Raw genomic sequence first — 21,511 nt, forward strand, 5'->3', positions numbered from 1 at the left:
GACAACATGTTTGTTTAATTCTGTTACTTTTTTCGACATTATTTTTAATATACTCAAAAAAAAATATTTACGTTTTTTTGATCGCTACCTATTTACAGCGTTAACGAGACCGTGTAATGAGAGCTCATTTCTGGTTTCTACTGTTCATCACGTCGTAACAAGCGAAAAATGAAGATGTAACGACGAACGTTTAAACGCCCTTTTGCGCACCTGCTCAGTCATAAAAAAATTGACGAGCAACCAAGTCGCGACCGAGCGCTCGTGATTCCGCGGAACAGTCGCGCGATATCCACGGTCGGTCGCTTATATCTTGTTTGCGAAGTTTCCGTGCTCGTTCGTAAAGAATGTCGCGCGGTACTTGCCTCGGAAGTAGACCGCGAGGCAATAACATTCGCGATCGCGCGCGCGGCGCGACAAAAATTTGCATCGTCTGTTACGCGAAAAGCAAAGTGGGTCGTGCGCGAACGTTGTTGGATGTATAGAGGAAAACGTTGCTTTTTGTGACGTCGACGTTTGGGATCATTGAACTGAGCGTCAACGGTACATCTTTGTTGTGAATAGAATCGTTCCGCTACGTTTACTTCAAGAGTTTGTAATCAAGCAAATATCCACGTTGTAGCTTCTATAAACTGTATATTACACATCTCAAATAAAAATTGCTTAAGTAAACATACGCGAACAAGAGAGATTTATATTATTTTTGTGTGTGTGTAAAAGACCGATATCTGAAAAGTTTTTTACTTGATGGAAAGAGGAGAGAGACTATCGGAGAGTTTTTTCATTCGGCCGTAAAGAGAAAAACGGCGAGATCGATCGAAACAAGATCAATGCGCGTTTAGCGCGCGAGCGGGGAGGGGGGGGGGGAAGTGACACAATTAAAATCGCAATCAGACTTTGAAATAACGGATTTGCATCAACTAGTAGTTTCGGAATATCAAAACCGCGCGTCGCGGGACTGTGGCGTGAACAGAAGAAGCGTGAAAATTAGGTTTCGCGGATGGTCGAACCTAGCCGGAGGGGCCGGCTGCGAAATTTATTTCGTTTCCATTAGTTATTATCAGTTTATCCGAACGAGACACCGATCCAAAATCGGATTTAACGCTCATTACGGAAGCGATTCGGAAGTGTGCGTCTTCGGATAAAGATCGGTCCCGGATAAGATTCGATCCGCGAGCGAGAGACTATCTCGCGAGAAGAGATAGTCGCCGAGTCAAGTTCTCGCCTTGGAAACTTCCGCTACACACTCGGAGATAGCCGAGCCGGATTTAATCCCGATATTCAATTCGAGCAATCTGCATGGATCGAGTTACGCGAGCGCGCCAGCGCTTTGAGTCGATACTCGCGACTACTCGTCGATCGACGTTGGTGTTTCTCGTGTAACGCGAGCCGGACGTGTGATAACTTATGCAAGAACACGTCCTTAAACTCACACACATAAACCTCGCGTAAACTCTCGATGATGAAACAAAAACGCACGGTAAAAAGTTTTGCAAACAGAAAATAAATGAATATTTGAATTGTTTCATTGCTCATGTTCGTACAAATGTATATACGGCGTCTCTGAGTGTGGATTTGAGAATTTGTTTTCGACTAATTCTTCTCTTTCGTCAAATAAACACAAGCAAACACGTAATAAACACGTTACAGCATCTTGCAAGTTGGAAAATCTCGTTTTAAGCTTTAAGCTTTCTGTTCTTATGTAAATCCTCGCGCGTTGTTGTGCGCGGCGGCAACGACTGTAAGACTTCGTGTCGCATTTGTGCGACTTTTCATGTTGCCGAGAATTCTGTGTTTCCGGGGATTCTTTCCGACGAGAGTTCTCGATGTGAGGATTGAAAATATCACCGGGAATTTATTCGACCGTTGGTAACTCGCACAGCGGAGCAACACGAGCGCGGCAGATGTTCGTATCTATGTACAGAACACCGAGCATCTTTCTCTTCGCGATGCTGTCGATCTTTTTCGATACGGCGCCGTTCGCTGGTTTGATGCAGAAATGCACGCCCGACATGTCAGTTCTCTCTTCCTCTCGACGTTAACGCTTTACTGCGTATCGCAGCGAGAGAAAGAGAGAGATTCCAATCCTTTTCTCCTCCTCCCGTAAAACGCAACAAAATCCCTTGCGAGAGGAATGCTTAGATTTTATTCCGCGTGTTCGATGTGTTCTTTTCATGATCGACGAAGCGTTTTGCGCGAACGAATTTTCTCTCTTAAAGATGATGCATGAGTTTCAGATTGTACTTCCTTCGAAATATGTTACGAAACGCCATACAGTCCGGATAATCAAGTGTTTTATATGCAGCGATAAAGAGAGACACGGTAAGTGTCAATAAAAAAAAAAAAAAAAACTTTGTTCAAGATGCGATATAATAAAATATATTCTCAAAAGTCTAACTAATTTGCACGCATGCGTTCACTGCGACGTGTTATATATCTCGGCCTAGCCAACATTTTTTCTTTGATCTACCGACATTACGTCTGGTTTGAGAGTGGGATGAACAATTATTCCCCCCGCCTAGATTTTTTATCAATAGCTTAAATCTCTTTCTAACGAGTAAAATAACATATGTACTCTCGATTTTTTTATTTCCATAATGATTAAAGATCGTTATCTTGTAAATTACTCTAATCTGGTAATCTGATAATCTGGTTTATTTTCAGAAATGTATAGATGAAAAGCTAAGAATCGCTAAATCAGTGTAAGATTCTGCAACTTTCTGCACAGCCGAGATATTGATTTGCTCGTCCTATCTCGTTGAATTCAGCCCGTGCACGATTCTGCTTTCCCCAAGCGCTGCGTCATAAAAGTCAAATGGCCGCGTAAAGGAGGTGGCTTGCGTGTCCCGGAGAATCGCCAGAGAGATATAGGCAATACCGCGAAATTTAATTGTTCGAGAGAGAGAGACTTTGGATTACGGCGCTCTCAAAGTGTAATCCGATTACGACTCGGCCTCGCAAACCCCTCTCTCTTCCCCCTCCAATTACCGCACTCGGTAGCTGTAATTGGACCGACGTGTACTGACCGATGTAATTTCCGTCAACGAGGTGGAATGCGTCGTTACTTGATCTCCTCCTTCGTGAACGACAAGCGCTCAACTCTGCGTTCGCTCTCGCGGACTACGAAGACTTGCGGTTTAAAGTGGATTTTTATCTTCGTGGGAAACACATCGGCACCAGCCCTGCCTTGTAAATCCACTTGAATTTCCCAGAAACCGGAAGCTTCCAGACGAAGTACTAACACTAACGGTCGATTACGAAACCCGGCTGTAGAGAGATCGATAGCGGCATTAACTGTCACGACATGCAGTATCTCCATAGGAAGTGATAAGCGAGTACGAACATGACGCAATTGACTCGGTAATTAATTAATGCCCATATAAAGCACAGTATAACTTCGCGCGATCGCAATATAAATATAATCTATTTTAAGATATTAAAATTAGACATTTACTTCAATTTTATTGAAAGAAAAAGTAAGTTTGGACGTGCCTTGTAGAAATTTATCACCGATATGGCCGAGAAATACTTACTTGGATTATTAAAATCACCGTTAAATCACACAATGCTTTTATTACTCAAAATAAATAATAAGTATTAACATACAAAGATATTTTTTCGGGTATGAACCGCGTTAGTGTCATTTTTATACCGACGTTTTGTGAACATTACAGCTCACTTCATCATGTACAGCTTACTGATACAGTATCAGGCTGCTCTTTTGACCCTGATGAAGTAAGCTGTAATGTTCACGAAACGTCGGTATAAAAATGACACTAACGCGGTTCAAACCCGAAAAAACATCTTTGTACGTTAATACTACACACCGCGAAAGCATCAAATATCAAATAATAAGTATTATTGCAATAATTCTTATTGCGGCCATTGCTCCAATAAATTTCCATAAGAGTGTGTATCTAAAATTGTTCTTTCTCTTGATTTAAAAATTTCACTTGTTTCTATGGTGAAAAAAACTTGCAATTTCGAAAAACAATTTTTTAATACGATTCTTTTGTATACGAAATAATAAATGTTTAATAATTTTTCTCTTAAATCTAATAAGATTAATTGCTCTCTTTTATTTGTATGTTTTTACAGAAGTGTAATAACATAATATCGTATTTATCACATTTGTCTTTGTTATATAGATATTGCGTGATCGATCCGTCACAACGTATTGGTTCCGTGTTTGTAATTGCCTAGCTAAGATGACATTTACCTTGAGATGGTGACAAAGCGTCAGAGAGGTTAAATTCATGTTCAGCTTGTCGTATGTGCGTATGTCGCGTGTTTATCGAGAATGGGGGAATAACGAGCGATCGGGGAATGAAATGATCACCGAGAGTGCTTCAACCTCGAGAACGGTCTTTCCGCACGATGGTGTTTACGCTTTCCTCGACTTTTCTCACGACCGCGGGCTATTGTTCTTTCAATAGTGGACCGAGCTCTTCTTCAGGATGGACGGTAGATCCGACAATAATGGCACTGAAGAAAATGCCATCTTGTGTACGTGTCGACGAATGCCACACGTGAGATAACGTTTACATTTGCAATACGCACGTTATATCGACACGCATTCCGTGTACATTTCTTTTTTCTTTCTCTCTTTCTAATTTCCTATATTTTCAGATTCCGTGAAGATACATCGAGATATTTCACTCCGCGGTGCTTCATAGACAATAAAAATTTTAAAAAAAAGTTTGCATTCAGCACATTACAACTGTTTTTCTATCACATTCTGAATTTTTGAATTGAAAAAAAATAAACGCATCTCTAAATAACGCGAAACAAATAAAACTATGGTCGTTCAAAAAGATCCACACGTAACCCACGAGACCCGTATTACGCGGTCTGTTCGAGCATGAGTTCGTCTCTGTATAGCTGTAAACTGTGCGTTTAGCGGACGTATCAATATTGGCGCAAAAATCGTTGACACAGCGCGGCGGGACGACCTCCATTAGAGCCGATCGTTCACCGGCATCCCGTCGGGTATGTCGTTTTTCGAGCGAACTGCCTAGTCGCTGTTGTTTCGCACGGTTCGGAATTGCGTGTTGGCAGCACAAATGCGTTACGCTCTATCAACTTTCATCCGAATGTCCGCCTCCGACACCCGTGCTCGAGCTATAGCCGTGAGGGGAACCAACGCTCGCGAAACCGGAGGTGTTTTGGCCCGTGCCCGGATTTGCATGATATGGTAATTTTTCTCGATACGCGACAGCAGTGTCACACGAGCTTCCACATGATATCTCTCTCTCTATCTATCTCTCTTTTTATCTTTCTCTATCTTTATCTCTCTCTCTCTCTCTCTCTCTCTCTCTCTCTCTCTCTCTCTATCTCTCATTTCTCTCTCATTCTTTTTCTCTCTTTCTCTCGCTCACTTATTCACTCATTCTCTTTCCTCGTCGCTCCTATGTCGCACATATGTGGGATTGCATCACCGGACCAGAGTGAAGCGCATCTAAACGCGACGAATTTTAGATGGAGAGATAGATCTTTGTATGCGAGCTGCGAATAATCCCGATAGCACACGTGGCGAAATTTAAATGAGAGGAGAGCTCCGAACGCTCCGATTTGTATCGTCGATACTTTTCCGTCGCAGTTTGCAAGCGTTCTGCAAGTAACCTTTGACACGTATTGCATTGAAAAATTCAGAAAAGTTTGTGAAGAGTTTCAGAAGAATAAAAAAAAAAAAATTGCGCAAATACATAAATAAACGGCAAGAATTCTGATTCTTTAGTGCAGTTTTGATTAGTTGTTCTAAACAACTACATCTCACATCGTTCACTCTCAACTTTTATATTTTAAAACTTTAATCCATTTTTAACACACATAAAAAATATATATTTTCACGTGCATTGTTGGTATATCTTTGTTTAGCGGCTTTATCTCATATTTGCAATGTCACAAACAGTTAAAATGTAGCGACGTGAAGAACGGTATAAGCTACTCTTACGACTTCCATAACTTACGGATTGAACTGACACTTTCCTCATTTACTGGCTGCCACGCGACTCGCTATTTTCTTCTCTCTCTCTCGTGAAAGCTCAATCTTACACGCGCACAGTGGTAAACACATCTAGTTACATCGCCATCAGAGCGTTGTGTGCGACAAACAAACAGACTTCCCTTGCGTGTGAGACCTCGTTAATCTTGCGACGGTAACAAAGTCGTACAGACATCCCGATATCGTAAGGAGAACGAAGAACTTTTTGTCTCTCCGCGGGAAAAGAAAATTCACAACGTAGGCGTAATAAAGTATAAAGCAGCCATTTCGCGCGCGGAGATTGTTATATATATATATAAAGTTTATAATCCAAATGGCGCGAAATGTCCACGCGAAATGTCCACGCGAACTGTCAGCTTTGCCACTTTACCGCTAGTTTATATCTCAGCGGTGGTTTTTTTTTTGTTTGCCGAGCTCAATCGTTCTTTACTTTTACCGCGAGTACGCGAAAAGACTTTTATCGCCGCTTGTCAACCGTGCGATAAGACGGTATATAACGTGTGTACAAACAAACGTTCATATATTTTTCAGCTGCGTGTTACTTTTTTCAAGTTGTTTTTTGAACTTGATGTGTTTTATTGAACTAAAACACGCATGTACTTTACAGAAGATTGTACAAATTTTATTTGATAATATTTAATTATATAAATTTTATTTAAATTGTTATTATCGAATGTAATAATAATCAGCAGCACTGATTTTTACTAATACGCTAAAATTGATCATTAACCACTAGAAGCTCGTGATTGATTTTGCTGTCACCTCCGTGTAATTTAATTTATTAAACGAATGGCTTGGCAAAGATCAATCACCGACCAGGTGCAGATATCCCACTAAATTGGAGAACATTCCTTCCAATGTAATTTGAAGGTTCGTGAGTCCGTCAGGCCTGTCTGTATTTGCAGATCAAGTTCTCTCGAAGGGAAACAGTTCAACAGTTTGGGATCGCGTTTAAATTCTATATAGATGTATGGTAAACGTCCTCAACCATAAAGATTTTTCCCCAAAAGATAGAAATCTACAATTAAACAAATATGTACTGTTTATACATTGGAGAGTGATCAAAATGTACAATAGCAAATTAAATCCTTGGATTGCAAAGGACGAATATTGTGTACTTAATCAAGACAGAAAGAGAATTTTATGTGGCGCAAACTGTACTAATTGTAAGAAAGAAACAGAGAAAAAAAAACGAAAACCTTTTTAATAATTAATTAAAACAATTCGATAGCAATCTGACATTGATGAGGAAAAATGTGGAAAAGATATTGTTAAAAAAAAACAATAGTATATTATATCTTTTCAAGTCATATTAATGACGTTCATCGGGCATTCAACTGTCGTTATGAGCAAACAGTGGCGATTTTTCGATTTCACATTGTGCTCGCGAAATCGAGAAAAGGAAAGGAGAATAAATTGAAAGTGATAATACGGTGTGCGGGTTGCTTTAATGTGCTGAAACGCTCTCTATATATAGGTTTTGATAAAGGAACTTTTTCCCGTACGATTTCGCCTTTGCATTGTGATCGCGGCAATTCTGCTGCCAAGGCTCGTTACGGACCTCAAATACTGCTCTCTCAAATACTGCTGCCAGCTCCCGTTGAAGAACACGAAAAACTTTAGTGCGTTTAAGCGAGATTTCCATTATAGAGACATAATACTTATTTAAATTCGCGAATATGATACTTTATCCAGCTTTTCTGTAATAGGAAGTCCTTCTCCACGATGTGAAGGCGAGCCAAGGAGCAATAATCAGAAAGTACTCTGAATATACGCTGACGTATCTTGCATTATTCTAATGTTTTTTAGTTTGTTAATTATTTATACACACTGAATGTATATTTAAAATATCAATATTTACATAATGTTCTAATTTGATTCTTTGTTCGAGCAATTTTCATTCGAAAAAACTTTATATATATTTCCGTGGAAACATTTTTCTGCAAATAAAATCTGTCAGTCATCACGTTGGAGAAAAAAATATAGTTGTCGAGTTATGTGTTCGGTTACGCTACGGGAGGAAAATGATGCGAATTTCAATGAAGATGAAAAAACTTGGCGAAGAGTAATAATAGAAAAATATTTTTGCGTTTGAAAAGATGTGTCAATCTATTTTTGATGAGAACACTTGAAAAATTGACTAAACAAACACACTTTGATTAAAACGTTGAAATAAATTAACAAAATATGCTATTACAAAATTGTTTGTGATTATCTATGTAGACTTGTTTATCTTACAAAATCGTTCAACGTACAACGTACTTTCGAGAACAATTGAAAAAACACGTAAATATCTCGTTTTACATACGTCTAGTCTAACGGATCGCAATTTTTGTAATATGATATTTTAACGTAAATCAAACAAACGTTGTTGAAAGTGATAACACGTTATGTTTCAAACGTTGTTATTCTTCTCACAATATTTCGAACTTTGACACACGAATACTTTGTTATTGGTGTGTAAAGGATCTTTTGACTAACTGATAGACATGATGTTTGCTCGTTCTGATTCGCTTACTTAGTGCGTCTCGAGAATCGCCGTCGTTTTCGATATCAGCAAAGTCAGTTATTGATTTATACGCTCCATAAACCAGATCGTTCTTAATATATTTAAGCTCCTTCGTCGTGTCTCTGTCTCTTATTATTATCGTTAATCATAGTTCGGACAGATATATATGATAGTCATCGTTTGGATGTACGAAAAACTTGATCTTTGTCATCGCCTCGTTGCGAAAAACAGCTCTGCAAACTTTTGCTCATGAAAAAAGAAAGACTTTTCGGTATGACGCAAGAGTTTGTTTCAGTTTATCTAATATACAAGCCTGGTAAAACTTTTGTATAATTTTATCACAAGATAAATGTCGGACAACGAAGTTCACGTGTTCATTATTGTGTGTTGCGCTTAAACTTAAATCTTCAAGAAAAAACGGTGTTGCGTTCTTGAACAAATTTTGTTAAATGTTGAAGAGTTCTAAGACACGCGTTTTATCTTTTAATTTTTTTTTTTTTCAAGTAGCGTTACATGTCGAGAAGAAAAGAAAAATAATTTCAATTGAAATAAAAAAAAAAAATTTCTTCTTTAAGGAATTTTTTATCTCCCCGAAACTTTCGGCGCGCACAAATTAGATAGAATGTACTTACATTCGGGTAGAGAGAAAATACGCTCGAGAGAGACGATATTACCGCAAGATTAATAACTCCCTTCCTTTCGATTTCTTAGAATTGGGAAAAGAAACATATAGCCGGTTGATTGCGATAAGAAAATTTCGGCTTGTAAATCTACGGAAATCCCCGATGCGGTCCCAGCAACCGGGAGAGAAGTCGCCGGGAGGTTTGAGGATGCGGGGGGAGGAGAAGAACCGTGGTGTGAGGTCGGCTTCCCCCGGGTATGTTTATCTACCGGGTGTGCCGTCTGAATCTAACCACGAGCAGGAGGTGAGCCGGCTTATCTTTTATCGGAGATTCCCGGAGTTCGGAGACTAGGTTTGGCCAACGGCCAAAATGGTAATGCAACTCCGCGCTCCGGGAGCAGCAGCCGCCGCCGTCGCGCGTTTGGGCTTCGTCGAATCACGTACTTCGATATTCACTTTTCGCTTTTCCGTATGACTCTTTCCTACTGCAGCGTCCGAGGCGACAACAGGAATGGACGTGCGCTAGATGGGAGAATAGTGAAATCTTTCGCGCCATCTGCAAACGAATGAACTTCCCACGCTGTGCGCGGACGGTTTTATAATGCATTAACCAACGAACCACGCGCGAAAAATGATGCATTTATCTAGAAATTTATCACATATGTATGCGAGCAGAGAGATTTCAACTAAAATCGTTAGTCCTATAATTGAATTTTCAGCTCTCGTCACAAAAATTCAAAACCGCATTTGAATTCAGATACAACTGAAGCAGATGCAGTTAAATTCGGTTGCTTGTAAAAGATTTTGTTGATGAGATGAAGGTAGAAACAAAAATATCGAAACGAATATATTCTTGCTTGGTCGAACGGATATAATGCATGAGGAATATTGAGAAGATACGAAACCTCGAAACTGTAAACCCGGATGTAAACACTTTTGATAGGCAAAAGAGGAACAAATTCAAAGGTGGATGAAATCTACATGCGCGTATATGTGTGTGTGTATGTGTGTAGGTACTCACGCTGCGTGAATGACGGTTTCAATTTAATAGAAGCAGCAGCTCGCCGACATAAACAGAAATGAAATTTTATAGAAGCACGACTTTACCTGAAAGCAGCTTTACACAATAATGAAATTCCATTTTTCTCTCTGCTCTCTCTCTCTCTCTCTCTCTCTCTCTCTCTTCCACATACTGCACACGGCAGCTGTTTGGCATTCTGATCTTGTACCTTTTCTTCGATTCGGAATAAAAATGCCTGTGGTGCAGTTTGATTGCAGCATGACGTTTTCGATTCAAATCCAAATAGAGATGAATGAACGTATTACTATAAGTTACGAGACGCAAACTATAATGTTTTCTGTTTATTCTTACAATCAACTTGACAATCACGTTATTGTTACCATTGTTATTATTATTTTTATTATTATTATTATTATTATTGTCGTTATCGTCGATACGTTTGATTTTACACGCTTTGTTTAACGCGTGAGAATGTGGTTTATATAAATCATATATAGTGTTGGATTTTTTCGTTTTTTTGACTTTCTATAAGTAAAGTGCGGTAGAAAGTTGATTTTCTGGTAGCTTCTCGAAAATTGAAGTGATATCGGAAGCGATCTTGTAAGATGTAGATTTATCACCGCGAGACTTGTGACAAATGTGAATCTGCGAGATCACGAGTTATCCAACAGTCGCTCCTTCGTGTTCGGAAAACAAGCGACTGGGAGAGCAATAACAGAAAGCTGTGGAATAGCTAGGGCAAGGCAAAACGATAGTAAGAAGAATCTCGCGTTCGTGACTTTAACGTACTTGCGTTGACGTCGAAACGTATGTGAGGCAGTTACGTTGAAAAACGATAAAAACGTTCTATAAATCCACGTTTCTTCGCTTTTGGTACAAGAAAATCCGTTTGATATACGAGTTGCAATATCGTCGGCACTGACCATATCGGAATTTTAGTGGTAAATAATTTCGGGCCGCTAATTTGTTTCAAGTTAAAATTATTCGCGTTCGCGCGTATAGAGATTCAGTGTATTGCAGACGAGATGTAATAAAAAATTGTCAAACAGCGCACGGCTGGCAATGGTCACACGGCCATTCAAATTCGGAATACGCATTCAACGTCGCTTGACTTCAATGATCGAACGGGTGTTTTCGACGTGAAGAGAACGTTGGACGCGCGACAATTAGACGCGTGTTAGGGAAATTGAAATTTTATTCGCAATACCAATAGGTACGTGTGTTCGAGAGAACGTTCCATAATCCTGACGTTGCAAGCGGGCAATTACCTTTCATGCGGATTGAGAGAAAGGAAATGTAAGGTAAAAGAGAAGAAGAGACTGGCGGAAATTAAACGAACAACGCGCGAAGATTCGTCGCGCCATACTTATTCTCGACATCGCGGTCAAGAAGCGACACCTTGAAGATAAGCTATTCTTTGAAGAGCGTCCGAAGAGACCGGCGAACCGCCGGTACGGAGAATTTAATTTCGACGATGTGTTGTTGTCCACACACAGAACGAGTCCACGACAGTGGTTTCCCGTGAATAACATCGTCCTTCGCGACACGTGAGGACCGTAAAAGGGGTGGTGCGCGCCTCAGCGGAAACGGAGCCGGAATAGACCGACAATCGATTCCCTGCCTCGCAAAGCCGTGCGTGGCGTACAAAGGGAAAGAAAAGAGAGATGAGAAGATTGTGAGAGAGAAGAAATCTCTCGTGAGCAAGTTTAGATCAGCATGAGAAGCGCAAGAAAAGACGGCAAAAATATCGTAGATGTTTGCAGATATATAATGTGTGCACGAACGTTCTGAAAAATAAATGTAAAACAGTTAACACAAGAGACGCTTCTCGTATGATGTTTTCTTCGTTATTGTTTTTTTGAGAACATTGTTTCAATTGTAAAATAATTGCGGAGAAAACAAAAAGAAGCTAAAAAAATATCTAATCTTTCACACAATTTATAAATTAATTTTGTAATGTAAATGTTGTTTCGTTAAATGTTTTCTGTTCTCTCTCTTCCTCTTTCTCTTTCTTTCTATAATATTTATTTCTATAGACATAATTTTTTATATACAGTATCTATTCATATTTTGTTCTTTAATAATAATTTATATTAATATTCTTTAATGTGTTTTACCTATACGATACAGATTTATATTTATCGTGCTGTCGTCGACCAAAACGTTTATTGAGAAAAGAGCAATTGAGACTCATTATGAGATCGCTATTATATACTTTCCCGCTCTTCTTTCTGGGCCGTGCATATTTGTAGGAGGGTAAGCGTTGGCAGACATATCTTGGCAGTAAACCAAAGCTCTAATGTTATCCGGCAACAAGGAGAACCGAAGAGTAGACGCAAAAGGGTGGGCAGACTTATCGTTACACTCAGAAATTTACTGGTTGCCAAACACCTCGGTGATGTCGCAAGCGAGAAAGGCATCTTGCTTCTTTTCGCGTTCCTTTATCGCTACACGCCCCTCCGTCCCCTTTATACAGCCCATTTTCCGATATCATCGCGCGCTCTCCGTTTTGCTCTCCATTTCGCTCCGACTGACACATGCGAAAATCCGAGAAATAAAGTCGAGCGCGCGCTTCTTTCAGAGAGACTAGCTTCCGCAAATATATCTGCCATAGCTTCAATGCGGCTCGTAGCAGAGATTCAGAGTTCTTCGAGAGTTCCGTTTTCTCTCTCTCTCGCAATGTTCATATGACCCTGTCAAGTCAAAAGGTCATTCCTTTAGCACGAAAAGAAGAAGAAGAATAAGCGAGCTTCACACAATCGAGGAGTCAGCACGGCCAATTCAACGTCAACGTTTTACGAGAGGCAACAACAATGCCTCCTTGATATATTACGCTCGTTTCCGTTTACCTGAGAAAATCTTAATCCGCAGTTTGTGATCACATTGTTAATCACGATTAATTTCAAGTACAATACGCGGGAGGTATTAACGTGACATTTATTATGTTATCCTTTTTATTCTCAGAAGACAAATACAAAGCGTAGCTTTTCAAAAGATAGAGAAAGAGATCAAGATAAAAGGCAACCGCGCGCGTGCTTTGTTATATTACTTATCTAGAGAGAGAGAGAGATGGTTACAGAAACCTAATAAATCTCAACCAAGATTAAAGTGAATAATATACAACCATTCAGCAGCGGTAAGCTCATCAAGTGAGGAGTGTGTTTTATATTTACTAGGAACAAATATCATTTTTGCTCAAAGGGTTCGCTGTGTTTCTTAGCGTTTCCACAATTAATCCATCCTTCTGATCCTTTGTTCATTATCGTCACTCCGTCGGTTCTTTTATTTCGAATCTCTCAAAAGTTTTACCACGGCCGACCGCACGTCGTCGAAAGAAGATCGTTCGTTCTTCTTTTCAGAGAGAGTATAAGAGAAAAGAGAGTTCATAAGTAACATCGGTCCCGCGAACGTCTTCCGGATAAACGAACCATGTCGCGAGGAAGTAGCTTCTTTGTCGTGGCTAACAAAAACAAATTCGTCAGAGGAGATTCCGCGAGAGTCGGCCATGCGCGACGCGCGCTGCTCAGAATGTTACTTCGGGGATATTTTCATGGCGCATTTCCGCTCAACGACATACACGAAATGTTTTATCACAAACGCGCCAAAGGAGAGAACCGCGCAAATTTATGGAAATCTTGCATACATATTGGATAAAAGTGTTTTATGAGATGAGCTGGGACGACGCGCGAGAATATAGTTGCGTTTGCCAAACATTCGGCGAATTTAATCCGTTCTTTTCGGGTTTTACGAAACGGAAACGGTGCGCTTTTACTCATGGGCACACTTCGCGACGAGATGGCCGGATTTATGAACCCTGCTCCTACTCGCAATTTTTACCTTTTTATTTCTTCTTGCGACGACGGTCGACGAGTAATTGAAACGTCACTCGATACCAAAGAGTTTCTGATTAAGTAAAGGCAAGACGAAGTGTACGGTATAAATACATCAAGGAAATACATATATATCGTAGAAGAAACTAAAAATTTTTTATCATTATTATACAAAAAATTAATCTCCGTTTTTCGAGCGTATTTTCTTACGTACGAAACAAACATAAAAAATATAAGTATATCTGTCTATTTCTATATGCACAAAGTTTTATCGCCTTCTTGTTTTTTTTGCAAAGATTGTGTTAATTTTGCATTTGTTCTCTCTTTTTTTTCTAAGTGGAGAAAGAAGAAGTTTCTTATAGCTGTTCGCGTTTCGTCGACGTAACGCCATACACTTTCCTGAGCTACAGATCCTGTAGCGAAAGAATCCTGACCGATCGTTATCTTAGCCGGAAACTTCGAACAATGAAGTAGTTCGGAACTTCTATTCTGATCAAGTTGCATCCTAAGAAAACAAAGCGTCCGAGAAATCTGCGGTCCGAAGAAAATTGTTACCTCGACATCGACCCTGCTACCGTAGACGTCGTAAAGTAAAAAAAAAAAACTTCTTTTTACTGTATAAACAATATTTGCACAGCACTCTCTCCGGCTTCGCGTCACGAAGAGCGGACTCTTCGGATTAGCGAGTAGGAAGAGCTACGCTCTCAAGTACTTCCGGCAAGGAGAAAGTCGAAATTTTCTAATTGACGTTACGCGCGTCCACGTGTTGTTACGCGGTCCATTTGATATGTTCGACAGTTTGATCTGTTATTTCAATAGCTTACGATTTTTTATCCACCATTTCAAACGGAACTCTTTCAAATCTGTCTATCACACGCCGTGACTAGCGTAGCCTGCGGGCGATTTGAATATTACAAAAAACAAATACATATATATACGATATCAAAAAGCAATGTTACGGTGAAAGAGAGGAATAAGAACGTTGAAAAAGTATGTACCAGCGCATTTTTCCTCCCGTACTCGTGTAATTAAAAGTTAATTCGTATCGTCAAACATCGTCAGTTCTAGCACTGGAAAAATTAAACACCGGTGTAATTGTAAGTTTCAGCTCTGTGCAAAAAATTGTGCTTAACTTATGATACTCGGTTAACTCGGCATGTATAGCAAAAAAAAAAAAAAAAAAAAAAAAAATTGAGATGATATACATCGTAAATTGGAAAGTAAGTTTCATCGAGGGACTGCATGCTGACCTGTTAAATCTTGACGATCGAGTCTTACTTAATTCAGCGTCCCTCTTTACTTAGCAGCGCGCGCGAGCGGAGAAGTCTGGCCACGGGATAATTAAACTCCCAGCTTGGCCCGAATGCCCGGCAAGTATTAATGGAATTTATAATGGTCTTTTTGTAAAGAGCACTTTAACCCGGCGAACCGTGAAACTCTTCCCTCCCGACAGTCAGCCGCAGCTCGCTTCTGAATGACGGTGATTTGAAACGTGATAACGGCTCTCCCCTGCGTCCGTGATAAGACAGACAAATTGAAACTTGAAGGAAATCTGTGTATATGCAAAAACTTCTCCACATCACACCACACACGATATCATTTTTCATACTTTTTTGCTACGGACATAGTGTGTTGTCTTCTCATTTTATTTTTTTTTTTCAACGTTGTGCTATATGTATACTTCTATAAACATTCAAAAAATTATTTTAAAAATTCTTTTAAGAAAATTTTTGCACTCTGACATTTCATCAAGAAAGTTTATTCTCCGACATTCTCTAGATATTATAATAGACTTCCTATTTTCGCTCTTTAATAAGTGTGATGAAGCTGATGGGGGTTTTTTTTTTAACGACTTTCGAAGTTTTTCTGCGATAATTGGACTCGATATTTGTTGTAATACGAACACGCGCACACGTACATACGCGACGCTTTCGGAATAATCTCATTTCTGTCCAGCGTGTCTGAAGTAGATTTTTACGACCGCAAAGTAGGCTCGTGAAATAAGAGACGACAAGGGATGAATTGACGGCGTACCAACAACGACGGTTGTGAATTCGAGAAAATGAGTCGCGCCGGAATCGAATAACAACGCCACCTTGGGTAGCGCCTTATCCGTCGGGGAATAATAAGAACTCCATTCTCCCGAGATCGAGAAAATCGATCGCACCCTATCACGTCCATCTCGCATTATTGCCACCGGCTGTTTCCGACAACTCCGTCCCCCATCTCCATTACGTGACGACGTCTGAATGTGGTCACGCTTGATAACGCACTAAGCTTCGACGCTCAGAGTCGAATTAAAAAATTTCGTCAACATATAAGCTATGTTAGGTACATAGGCAATACGTTCACCTTTGTGCTTCCCAAGGGAGGCAAAATTGTGAAATAAATCAAGCGTGTGTTAATGTGTTAATTAAATAATCACAGTACAAGATAAAGAAATAACATATTTTTATAAAAACATATTTTTTGTCTTTTTTATTTCACGATATTTATTTCTTTTTTTTATTTTTAAATATTTGTTTTCTTACATGACAATAAGTACCGGATAAAACTTTAAAGAAAATCGATGTAAAGGTAAAATAGCTCTAATCGTTGTGTGTTTACAAAATCTTCATTAAAGAGAAATCTCTCGTGTTTCGGGTAAATCCTACTAATACCACTCTTCTTTTCAGATGATAAAACAAAACATGCAAACAACGCGATCAGCCTTGTAGATTAGATTGTGTTCGTAAGATGGCGTCAATCCGTGTAAATTGAATCAGAAGAAAAGAAAGAGAGAACGATATAGTTTTTGTTGGCCAGATTAACAAACTTTTACGCTAAAGATATTCTTTTCGCAAAGAAGATACAACGGAGAGAACAAAGTTACAAAATTATTGGTTTTTTTTTTTTTTACTGCGAGTCGAAATAACGCGCAAAATTTTTTTTATTTATCCCTTTCGCAGCCCGCTTTTGTAACCGCAACCGCGCGAGCGCGTAAAGCAGCAAATTGTGTATGAAAAAAATTGAAGAGGAAAGAGAAACAAGAGAGTCTCGATACAGGAAGAGACTGGATGTATTATCGCTCACATAAATGGAATCATTGAAACCACGTGCGCGCCGTACGTTTCCCTGTTTTCATATATCATCTCTCTTGCAGAGTTTTCTTCTCGTATGATCAATCACGATTATTCGCGTAATATACAGAGTACGCCGTGAATTTGCGGTGATTTATTTCTGTACGGATTTTTGCGCAAATTTACGACCAGAGTTGGCGAGATTACCCGGTCGAAAGTATCGAATTGCATTTCGGCGGATAATACATTTTTACGCTAATTATATTACGGCGCATTTGTCTTTAAAATAATAAATTAAATAAAATTACACCTTGAATTGAATACTAACACATACATTGTGTACATATATATATTAGAAAATTCGAAATTATTTAAGAACGCACTTTTAGAGAAAAATTGTATTAAATAATAAAATAACAATTAAGATTAATACGAGCCTATATATGGTGGATGTTTGAATTATAAATTTATTTGTAACTTTCCTAAATTACGTCTAACTTCCCCAGGGAAATTAGAAAATAAATTTATGATTGCTCAAACATCCAGCACGTAGGCATGGTATTGACCTTAATTGTTAGTTTTAAATTTTAACAAGCAATTTTTTGTAAATTGTCGTATCACATAATTTTATTAAGAAAACTTTAACGCACATCTCTTTTGAAGAAAATCAATTTTCTTTTAGACACTTTGTGTGCGGAGCTGTCGTATATATTTTACACGTCCGATATGAAATAGTTGCCTTTGAGAGTTGATGGTGCATGCAGCGGGTTAATTTATTTTCGCTCGCGCACCTCTGATGTGCCTTGAAAAATTAATACGTTGTCTGACGCCAGGCAGCAGCTACGCGCGCCATGATAGCTTTCTCGTCATTTAAGCTCGGCTCGCCCTTCTCGGAATAACGATGCTCTCTTTCTCTCTGCGCAGCATCTCTTCTGGCTCAAAGAGAGTGCCGTCTTAATTTCATCCTTATAATCGCAGCTTAGCCAAACGGGCGGACTAAAATTGCGTCTCAGATATGTCTACGCGTGCATAAATATTTACCGTTATTTTATTAAGCAGTTAAACTCATTGTCTCTTGCAGAAATTCTCTCTTAACTCGATCTTCAGATACGGAGTATCATATTATATTGTGAGATGTTTGCACAGAAAATTTTGCCGAAGGTGAAATTAGCGAATTATCTTGTATTAAAGATTTACACATTAAACGCGTGTAAAGATTAAAGCATAAAGCCGTTTACATTCACAAAGTTTCTACCTACATTTCTCTGAAACGCTCGCTTTAATTTAATATAAACAATAAGACGTCATCCCACGGGCAATGAATGAAATCTTCGCTCTCGAGTTGTCACAGTCGTAAGTCTCTTAAATTTCTCAAATCGGTTCTTTAATATGTACCTTCTAAAATGCGATAATAGAAAATTACACGCTATTCAATGTCGCCTATAGCATCCACAAGTGCAATTCAATTTCTGCTGGTCTATTCGTGCGATAGTGATCGCGCTGGTCCCAATACGTGACCCAATGTGTTCACCGAAGCTTAGAACACCTCGCTCGCTTATTGAGCTCATAGACCTATATACACGCAATCTGTCCATTTATTTGTCTGCCTACACTTCCGAATTGTCGCTGCTGTTTCGTAAAATAATAACGTTTCCAGATTGTAAAAGCAAAATGGTATAATAACGTGTGTTAGCAACAAAAACTGCAAATTATAATTTGCGATAATTGCGACCAATTGAAAACTCTCGAAATCGTGATTAATGTTTTTTTTTTTTTTTTTTTTTTTTAAATTTCTCGGTAAAAAGTTTCTGATTGGGTTTAAGATTGAAGACAAAACGTGCTGTTAACTTGAAAAATTAGCAACTATTTTTTTATTCAACAATTATAACAGGAGACAAAAACAAATTATGGCTAAGCGTTTTATCGTCATATATCATACTTAGGGGTCTCTTGATGCCTTCAGTGATGCCCATAACCGCCATATGTACCACCGTGATGGTTATTACCGCCGGAGTTATGAACGTGAGCAAAAAATCCTCCGTGAGGATCAGCATGGTAAGTCACGGTCCTGGTGTTGCCGCCTGGTTCCTTGATGGTGTACTCGCCCACTACCTTTTTCCCTGCGGAAAACGGAAATCGACACAACATTACCATGTTGTTTCAGCATTATTCACGGCGTGACCGCTTGTACACACATGTATTGATTGTTCAAAATTAAATACGGATACGTCATTGATATCGTGGCGGTAATGTACGCGCCACGCCTACATATTATGTTACCTACCTACGTCAATATGACTGCCGCGATATTTAATTAAAATTGAGAGCTCTCTAAAACGTACTATTGTGTAATATTTAACTCCATCATTTACAAACCTTTAGCTTTTAATTACGATATCGCCATCAGGCATCGTTAAACGCAAAAATGTAGGAGACATAAAATCCATATCGATGAAATTTGAAACGCGGTTCAGTTATTGCTGTTTGAATACGTATTATAAAGATTTGTCGGACACAACGTTTGTATAAAATTGTTCAAGAACGTTTCCAAAAATTTCTTTGAACTACTCTACATAGTTTTACATACAAATTTTAATCAACATTATATATCTCAATACTAAAATAATCTTTTAAATTAAACAATATAACATTCACTCACAATGATATTTTTAATACTGTTTAAATAATATCTTATTAACATTCTGCATTATCTGCAATTTTGCAAAATAACATAATTTAATGCTTACCGTCTCTGTGTTCCTTTTGCCCGTGGTAATCGCCCGTGTGATGATCTTCGACGCCATACGAGAATTCGTATTTGGGATGCGCGACGTAGTCTACATGATGATGGCCATGCTTATCGTGGACAACTACTTCGTGTCCGGGTCCTTCGACCGGTCCGTGAAAGTGGACGAAACTATGAGCGTGCCCTGCCAATCCACGTTGGATAGTTACGAAGACCAGTACAGCCAATGGCAGTAGAACAAGCTACCGACAAATTTGTTGCCATTTACATGGTATCTCATGCGGAGAATCAAAAGAATTTCAGTATTTCAAACAGAAGCGTTTCTTCATGTCTATAAGAAGCTTTTTCTTCATGAATTATGAGTGAATTGTGTGATGACAAACAAGTGTCACACCGCGTTGGAAATATTTATCTTGATTTTCTTGAAAAATTAAAAAAGCGGTGCTGGTAATAGCTCGAGTAAACATTGATATCACTAGAAAATTTATATAAAAAGATCTACGTATATTTCTCTATAGAAACAGTTATAAAAAAGTTTTTGAAATATTAAATAGCTCTTTTAACTTCATTCAGTTGTTTGAATAAAAAACTGGTTTTTTTCAATTGGCTGTGAATAGAAATTTTCTTTACGAGAGCGAATCGATAAACAAGTTTACCGTGATTTGAGAGAAAACTTGTGGCAGAAAAACACAGAAAAAAACACATAAAAAATTCATGTTGTGTTTGTTTATCAGTAAACAATCGCAATATTCGCTATTATCTTTTAGTTAGTAAATAGTCAGATATATGTGTATATATAGTCGGATTGATTAATCTAATTATAAAAAAAATAAAAACCCCAGATAAGCGTGCGAGCGAAGCGCAGCAATTTCCATGTACGAACCTTTGCGGCCATATTTTCGATGTGTTCTATGATTTCTAAACGTGAATGATACGCTTGTCGGTGTCGATGGAAGTTTATATAGCTCACGAAAGCGTACATTTTTGCCGCGGAAATTTCGCCACCGTTATTTAGCAGACGTATAGAACGGTCCCTGTGAATGACAAAAAACACGAACGCGCGAACCAATCGCTTTCCTATGCATAAGATTGAACACTCCTGCGATGAAATGCCGTTATAGCGGACGCATGTAGATCCCCCCGTTCCGCTGAAGCAACAATCGATTTCGCTCTATCGATTGCGTCACGGAAAGACTTTTTCCCAAAAGCCTCGGACGTTCGACTTTTATTTGGGGATCGTAGCGGAACTCACACGCACACGCGCACCATCGAGAGAGCACGACGACGAATATTTGAATACGACGATGGACCACTTGACCTGGCGAAGAAAAGTAATTTTTTATGCGTTTTTGTTTTGCGTGTTCGGTTTGTTTATTTGTTACAAACAATCTGAATTGTTTCATATGACGCTGCGTCTGACTTGCATATAATAATTTAGAGAGAGAGAGAGAGAGAGAGAGAGAGAGAGAGACCAGAAATTATGAGTGAAATTTAAAATAGAGACTTTTATGATACTTGATATCGCAGTATAAACAGGCTTTATTATCGGAAAGTGTGTTGCGACGTCATACTCAATATTGTGACAACGCGACGGGGCATCACACAATACCTATTTATGCAACAAATACGTTACACGTGTAACGCTGATGAAATCCAAACTTTGATACGCTTGATATCAGAGATTTAACCTTCTCGTGTCCATAATCTCCGCACAGCCCAGCCG

At 39.0% G+C, this 21,511-nt stretch overlaps 1 protein-coding gene across 1 annotated transcript; it reads right to left on the bottom strand.

Annotated features, from left to right (window-relative positions):
• Window positions 1-18,965: 18,965 nt before the first annotated feature.
• Window positions 18,966-20,700, bottom strand: LOC109854217 (cuticle protein 19-like). Its single transcript, XM_020427097.1, has 3 exons — window positions 20,672-20,700; window positions 19,790-20,030; window positions 18,966-19,162 (listed from the first exon to the last, which is right to left on the bottom strand). The coding sequence occupies exons 1-3, from the start codon at window positions 20,681-20,683 to the stop codon at window positions 19,002-19,004; spliced, it is 414 nt and encodes a 137-aa protein (XP_020282686.1). The 5' UTR covers window positions 20,684-20,700; the 3' UTR covers window positions 18,966-19,001.
• Window positions 20,701-21,511: the final 811 nt, after the last annotated feature.

Source organism: Pseudomyrmex gracilis, unplaced genomic scaffold, assembly GCF_002006095.1.
Source record: "Pseudomyrmex gracilis isolate BER0280 unplaced genomic scaffold, ASM200609v1 scaffold_61, whole genome shotgun sequence".
Taxonomy (NCBI): Eukaryota; Metazoa; Arthropoda; class Insecta; order Hymenoptera; family Formicidae; genus Pseudomyrmex; species Pseudomyrmex gracilis.

Coding starts and splice junctions, on each gene's coding strand:
- LOC109854217 (XM_020427097.1), bottom strand. Junction 19,163..19,789: donor GCAAAAGGAACACAGAGACG/GTAAGCATTAAA, acceptor CGTTTTCCGCAG/GGAAAAAGGTAGTGGGCGAG.